A 7602-nucleotide genomic window follows, 5' to 3' on the forward strand; every position below is an offset into this window, starting at 1 on the left:
AGCACGCCCTCAAAGCGTCCGGGCAGGAGGGCGCACAGCACGCACCCACCCACCGGCAGGACCAGCTGTCAGCTTCCTGCTGCTCAGCCGGTGAGGCGGCCTCCAAGGAGGGCGGTGGAGTCCTCCATGGGCTCTGGAAAGACAGTTAAAGACAGCGGATGGTTCTAGCCACTCTGTGGGGACCATCAGGGAGCTTCTGCGCTCCACTCTGTTAGGCTCCTATTCCCACCTTCTTACCAACAAACCTAAGAGTCATTTCTGGGGTGCAAGTTGGGACGTTTGGCCATGAGGCAGGAGGACACTGACCAGTGGGTGGCTGCCAGAGGTTCTTTCTTGCTGGCGCGTTCCATGAGGGTTCTGACGCAGCCTTCTGCATGCACCATCACTCAAGACCTTTACGAACAAGATGTTGGCATGAGCACAGCTCAGCCTTCCGAGGAAGCGTGTTCTTTGTCCCCCTGATGGAGGGCACCCGGAGGGCTCCTCGGAAGAGTAGCAGCAGCCCACGGGGGGCCAGCACCAGCATCCTCCCTTTGGATGTAAGTACTGACATTGCCCATTTGCAGGTGGGGAAACTGAGGACGAAAGAGGCTACGCGGCTTGCCCAGGGCCACATGAACCCAGACAGACTCACCCTGGAGCCCTCACGCCGCACCTCTGCACTCAGCCTTCACCTGGAGGCAGGGCCCCGGGCTGGGTCCGGGGCCTTACCTGAAGCCCGCTCTCCACCCCCCAGACAGATTACTTCCATCTTTTCATCTGTGTGGCCATCGTGGCCATCTACGGGGACGATGTCATTGAGCAGCAGCTGGCCACCGACCAGATGCTCCTGCACTTTGGAAACCTGGCCATGCACATGAACGGGAAGCTCGTTCTCAGGAAGGTGAGCGCTTCCCCGCATGCGCCCTGCCCTTCCCATGCACAGAGCCCCGCCCCCGTATGTGCCCCGCCCCCTGCATACCCAGAGCCCTGTCCCTGCTCAGGCCCCACCCTCCGCATACACAGAGCCACGCCCACTCGTGAACCCCCCCAAGCCCCGCCCCCGTGCCCTGGGAGCTCCCCACCAAGGCGCAGGGGTCAGCACCTCTGGCAGCGCCTCGGGCTCTGCTGCTGGGCTCCTTAGGGCACCATCGCCCATCGGGTCCTGACACAAGAGCCTCCCTCGCCTCTTGGAGTGAACAAATTGCCGGGGTTGGTAGATAGGGTCCCCAACTTGGGGCCCTCACTCACAACCCAGAGCCAGGAAGACCAAGAAGGAGGCTTGGGGAGGGGTGGCCACTTCTCATCCAAGGTTAGCGGCATAAAGGGGAACTTTGCTGCCGCCCCACTTCCCAGACTCCTGCTGGAGGTGCTGCTTCTTAAAGCTCTCTGGTGGTCTCCCAGGGGCAGTGAGGAGGGGTCTGGGGGCGAGTGGTAGGGTGGACAGAAAGAGGGCTTGCAGAGGGCACTGTCCTGCACAGGTGGTGGAAACAGACCTTGCAGGGGCTGGAACAGGGAGCCCTGGGGCAGAGCAGAGGGCCAGGGCATCATAGTGGGGGCTGTCAGAGGGCATCATGGGGAACAGGGACAAGGTGGGCCTGCCGGTTGGGCAGGGGCCCTGTGCTGCCTTCGGCTGCCGTGTTCACCCTTCACAGGAAGGCCATTTGGGGAGGCTTCTTTGTCTTGAGCTATATGTGAGCCTCACTGTGAGAACCTGTGGGTTCGCTCACTGCAGCTGGACCAAGGTGCTAAGTGGGTGTGGCAGGCAGAGCCCTCGGCCCTGAGCCTGGCACATAGTGGGGCCCACAAGTGTTGGCTACCGCTGCTGTTGCCCTTTGGCCACCTGGCTGTGCCCCGCCCCTGCTCACTGCCTGTCCTCTCTCTTTGCAGGCCAGGAGTTTGCTGCATCAGTTTCGTCTCCTGCCTCGAATCCCGTGCAGCCTGCACGACTTGTGTAAGCTGTGTGGGACCGGTATGTGGGACAGTGGTTACATACCCGCTGTAGAGTGTACAGGCCACCACCCAGGGTCAGAGAGCTGTCCTTACGGGGGCACAGTGGAGATGCCTTCACCCAAGCCCCCCAGAGAGGGCAAGAAGGGCCCAAAGACACCTCGGGACGGCTTCAGTTTCCGTAGATAGGTTGGGCTCCCTGCGCTGGACGAGGGTCGAGGGGACCTCGCTGGAGGTCCTGAGCATGTTGGGGGGGGGGTGGGGATGGGCATGGAAGGGACAGGGGATGGTAGAAACGTAAGGAAAATGCCTTTGGGCACCATGAAGGGTAGCTTTTCATATTAACGACAAAAAGAGAGTCCGGAAGTGACAGAAGTGAAACCCGCAAGCCACCCAGAGAAAAGCCAGCTCCTGAAACAGGCACCAAAACACACGGCCACTCCACCTGGGGACCAGGCTGGCTGGGTCTCTCGTGGCCTGCCTTTGATGGCTCTCCACACATCCCAGGAACTCCTCCAGCGTCATTAGCACTGAACAGAGAAGCTGGGGGCTTTTCACCCTTTCCGTGTAAACATTTTATACTGCTGGTGAGTGAAGGAAAGTGCCTGCACATGAACCTGAGCCACAGGCTGTTGCAACAGTATCGGATTCCTGTCCTTTAGTTGGGGAATTTCTATGTGAGGTTCTTCGGTATTGTTTAAAGTCAACCACACTAAATACAGCAACCAGCTGGGGGCTGGGTGGGTCGAGGGATGTGTGCACGTGCACACACACAATCCTCTGGAGAGAGTCTGCAGGGTTGAAGGAAGTGATAGTGTATTAACTGACCAACCAGGACAAAGGCACCCACAAGCAGGTAGAAGGACCCCCGTGTCCTGCAGTGTCGGCCGTCTCCTGTCAACGTGGGTCTTCTATAAATCAGCTTCTCAGGGGGCTGGATGTAAGAGTGACCACAGGTCGGTAGCCAGCACTCAGGGCGCCTTCTGCTTTCTGTGTGGGAACCGGCTCTTCCCAACACGCTCTCCTTCCCCCAAAAGATTGATGTAAGCCATTTGCACAGAAAGCTGCTTTTTGCACTGGTGGGAGCAAGGAGACTTGAATCCTCCTGCACCTCCTTGTGGGGAGAAAAGTCCTTGAAGTGCTGAGAGCACCGTGGACACAGCCCTGACTGAGGCGTCTTCCTGCTGAGCTTTTCTCTGGAGAATGAACGCTGCTGGATGGGGCCACTCTAAAAAGAAGCTTATCAACAGGAAAGAGGAAGTCCACGGCCTCCTCCCTCAGCTTCTCTTCTCTCCATGAGCCCCAGTCCTCCAGCAGGCAAAGAGACTAAGGCTGGTGCTTCCCGGTCCCTCTGTCCAAAAGCCTTTTGGGGAGCCCATCCTGGAGCCCATCAGTGCTCAGCTCTTGAGGTCCTGACCGCTACAGTCCAGTGGCAGGGTCCAGGCTGGTTGGGGGTGCGCTTCTCCTCTGCTCTGCTTCTGGGAAAGGAGGATTGCCTTTCTGTGTTGGCTCCTGATCTGTTATGGAAATGGCTTGAGTTAGCCAGGCCATATGCACCCCATCCTCTAGAAACCACACCCCCATGAACAGACGTATCAGTTATCCATCGCCGCAGTAATGCCACATAACAAAAAGCCCCCAAACCTAGTAGTCTCAAACAGCACGTGCTTCTCTGGCGCATGAGTCTGCGGCTCAGCAGTTTAGGCAGGGTGGTTCCACTCTTGATTGGGCTTGCTCCTCTCTCTGGGCTCAGCTCGCTGCTAAGGCCCAGTGGGGTGCTCACCTGTGTTGAGGTCAGCCTTGGTACCGCCCTGTGTTCTTCGCATCCCTCCTGCGGGCTGCTCCCGGCCCAGGCAAAGGTGCAGGAGCAGAAGTGCACAGGCGCCTTTCCAAGCCTTGGTGGACGCCACCCCTGCCATCATTCTGGTGGCCAAAGCAGTCGCATGGCCAACTCGGCATCGAGGGGCAGGGAAGTGGACCCTCCCCTGCAGTGACAGGAGCTGCACAGTGGCCGGTGAGGGCCCGGCATTCAGGGAGGGGTGAGGACCTGGTTGGTACAGTCTGCAACTTCCACCGGGGATCTTGGTCCAAATAACATCCTTCTCTCACCCTCTCAAGCAGCAGAGCATCCACGCATTATCACTGCAATTCCTTGTGCCTTTGGGCTGCCGTTGCCGGGGGGGTGGGGGGGGTGTCCCAGGGATCCTCTCACTTTGGAGGGTCCTGGGGCATAGCATTCATTCTGGATCCCCCAGTCCCACAGCCACCCAAGACCCCGTTCCAAGTGCCCCCCCCCCCCCCCCCCGCTTCACTCTCCCACCTTGCACCCCTGTGGGCTGGGCTGGGCCCCCGTGAGATCTGTGCCTCTCGGAGCAGCCAGCATCTTGGAACCCGAAGGACCCGCTGCTCTGGAGGGCATGGAGAAGGCCCGCCCCTTGCACGGCTCCCTTAATCTGGATGCAATTAGAGGAAACCAGCCAAAAACCCTGCGGCAGCTGTTGCCCCAGGATTATTCCCAGCCAGCAAAAGGCATTAGGGTGATAATTCAGTCATTAGACGTGGAGCCTGCCCACCGCCAGGGCGTGCAGATGTGGGGCAGTCAGCCTGGCGCGGCCGTCCTCCGTGATGCTGCTCATTTAACCCATTTTTTAAAATGACACATAATGTTATTGGCCGGTGTGCGTGTGCACGCATACTTAAAAGTTTCTCCCCCCCGCTGCTCTCTGTGCTGCTGTTACACGGTGTCGTTGGAGCCTCTGGGGAGAGGGCACTTGTGATGCGTAGGTGCTGGCACGGAAGAGGCAGCACGGAGGGGGCTCGCCGGCCCAGCGGGGCCCGGGAGGGCAGGGGACGCACAAGCTGGGGACACGGTGGGCTTGGGGTCTGGTTAGGTGCAGAGGGGAGCAGTGTGCTCTTCCAGAAGGTTCCAACTCAGGTCCGAGCCAGGAAGACTTGGAACTCACAAGTCTTGGGAATCAGTGTCCCTGAGCCAATTCGAGAGGGAGGGGTGGATGGGCAGGGTGGGAGGAGCCCCGCCCGCCTCTGCAGAGGAGGAGAGTCTGCAGTGCTGAGGGCATGGCTCCATCAGCAGCTCGGTCTGGGCGCATCAGCAGGCAGCACCATGTTGTCCTTTGAGTTTTCCCTAAGAGCCCCGCCTGAACCGCGCTGGCGGCAGGAGCTGAACAGGATAAAGATGCTGGTCCTGAAACTGGGGTTCCCCCTGGGCTAAGAGGCAGTAGCTGGCAGAGGTCCCCCATCTCCGACCTTGGATGGGTGGACATAGGAAATGGGGCAAAGACGGTGGACTATGGTAGGGGCCTCAGGCTCTCCCCTCGGCTTTTGTGAGGTCCCTCTGAGCTCTCTTGTCTGTTCTTGTCTGGTAGAAATAACTTAGCACAACCAGAGGCACCCACATCTAGAATATACAACTATGTACTGGGGGGCTTTGGAGAGAAGAAAAGAAAAAAGAAGATTGGCAACAGTTGTTAGCTCAGGTGCCAATCTTTAAAAAAAAAAAAAGAACGAACTTGGAGGGGGCAGCCCCCAGGGTGATGAAAATCTGCTCATGCCTGTGCCCTGCCTCTCAGAAAGCCTCCAGCTTCCATCCCGCCACCTCTCCCCCCACAGGGAGGCTGGAAGGCGTCAGGGACAGCTGGGTTCACCGAGCAAAGGGAAGGAAGCCTCTTCCCATCTGTGCCCAGCAGAGGCTCCTGAAGGCCACGCTGCCCCAGAGGAGGGAGGCCCCCCAGGAAAACCACACATGTGCGGCCTGGCCAGAGGACCCACGACTGGCCTCGAGCCACGAGGGAGCCCACAGGCCTGGCGTGAGGCTGGGCACTTCCCCCAGAGACCCCGGGGAACCAGACAGCCCCGGATCCCATTAGCCTGCGTTCCTAAGCCAGGCAGCAGGGCCCTCCTTGCAGTGAAAGCTTTCTGCCCCTTGGTGTCCTTGGCTCAGAGGGAACTGCCCAGAACGAAACAGCTCGTTTCCCCAAAGTTGTGAAGCCTGAGAACAGTGTGTGAAGGGGGAGGACACTCCCCCAGAGTCAGGGGCCTGTTTCTGTCCCACCCTGACCCTCCCGGGTCCCTGGCCCTCCCCAGCCTCCATTTCCTCGTCCATGCAATGAGAATGACGATGCCCACCCTGCCCCCCTCATAGCACGGCGGGGACTTCGTCCATGTAAAAGCGGATGTGGGGATGGTTTACCAAGCCCCAGCGACCTCACCTACCACTCAGGGAAGTGACCACTCACCTTGACCTTGACCTTGGCCTTCAGCAGCCTTGTCTGAGATGGGGTGTGCTCCAACCTCGAGAGCTCTCCCTGGTTTGAGAGTCAGCAAACCCGCTCCCTTCCACACGGCCACCTAGCTGCGTGTCCCCAGCCAAGGGGGAACCTCTCTGTGCCTCTTCTTTAAGATTCACCCCATGCCACCCCACTCCTGCCACCAAGAAGAATCAGCCATGAACCATGACCTCAGCAACCCTGCGAGGTGTGTGTCTGTGTGTACGTGGGCGTGCAAGGCTCTGCCACAGGGCCATGGTGGTGCCCTTGAGGTCTTACCTCTCAGCTGTGGAAACAGCCAAACTGGCCTCCTGGATCAGCACCGTGGAGCCCAGGAGGGGGGGGCGTCCCTGGGCCTGTGGGGAGCAGGGCGGGGGTGCAGACAGCCTGCTGTCCTCTGGCCCTTGAAACACGTCGTGCTGAATTTCTAGGTAGGAAGGTGACATTTCAGGTTCAAAGAGAGATCAAGTCACATGGCCATCTTCTCTCCAGCACCTTTGGCTTAAAGAGAACAGGTGTTTGTTGTTTAAAGAGAACACAATGAAATTTCACCACTACCAAGAGATTACTGACGTCCATGGCAAGCAATTTGTTCTCTGTATTTTGTTTTGTTTCTTAAGTCGCTTACCCACCAGTCAGGCCCTGCACGTCCTGGACTAGTCGCTGTGACCCCTGCTAGCCGTGGCCCCAACGTGCTTCCGGCTCCCATGGATTCCATCTCAAACGGAATAAAATTGTATTGACAACAAATGTATGCTCTGCGGCGTGTGGGGAGAGGGCCCGGCGGGGTGCGTTAGGTTGAAACATGACAGGTTCTGATGCTGGGCAAAGAGGGCCCCCACAGAAGAGCCAGGAGGGCCAGTGGCCCCGCAGGCCCCTCCTCCGGGAAGCCTTGCCTGCAGCCACGGCCCCGGCGGGCGCCTGGAGGGAACCGCAAGTGGCAGAAGTCCCGGAGGAAGAGCTGCTCCGGGCCTCAGGGATGGAGAGGTTGATGGGAGAATTAATGGAATGCTGGGAGAGGGCCCCGAGACCCGCCCCAGACCTGGAATCCCACATAGGGTTTTCTTGAGACTGAGCTACCAGGGCTCCAATTTCAGGAAAAGCTGAAGTCCCACATTTTGAACTTTTTTCAGGCCAACTAGGTAAATCTGACCGTGTTAGGGTTGGAAGTTTAAGGAAGAAGTCAGGCATTGGCTGTGCCCGTCTGGTTGCCTCACCAATCCCCAGGGGCCCTGCTGCATGGCCACATGCCCCAGGGATCATAGGAAGGGGGCGGAGGGGGGCTGGGGGTTGTGCCTGGTTCCCCTGGAGCACGGTGGTGGGGTGGCAGGCTCCCAGCCCTAACAGCAGTGTCTTTGGGATTGCCTTTCCATCCTTTGGCCTGCAAGGG

At 58.9% G+C, this 7602-nt stretch overlaps 1 protein-coding gene across 9 annotated transcripts in view; it reads left to right on the forward strand.

Annotated features, from left to right (window-relative positions):
- TBC1D16 (TBC1 domain family member 16) overlaps positions 1-6962 on the forward strand; it is an 81562-nt gene extending 74600 nt beyond the window's left edge. For 6 of the 9 annotated variants that reach the window (XM_023651873.2, XM_023651876.2, XM_070226817.1 and 3 more), the window contains 2 exons: positions 737-883; positions 1870-6962. In XM_023651873.2, the coding sequence (XP_023507641.1) occupies positions 737-883; positions 1870-2118 (396 nt within the window). In that variant the 3' untranslated portion in view covers positions 2119-6962. The remainder of the gene's footprint in view (positions 1-736; positions 884-1869) is intronic. The other 3 variants (XM_070226820.1, XM_070226821.1, XM_070226825.1) reach the window with 1 other exon arrangement.
- Positions 6963-7602: the final 640 nt, after the last annotated feature.

The sequence above is a fragment of the Equus caballus genome, chromosome 11 (assembly GCF_041296265.1).
Source record: "Equus caballus isolate H_3958 breed thoroughbred chromosome 11, TB-T2T, whole genome shotgun sequence".
Taxonomy (NCBI): Eukaryota; Metazoa; Chordata; class Mammalia; order Perissodactyla; family Equidae; genus Equus; species Equus caballus.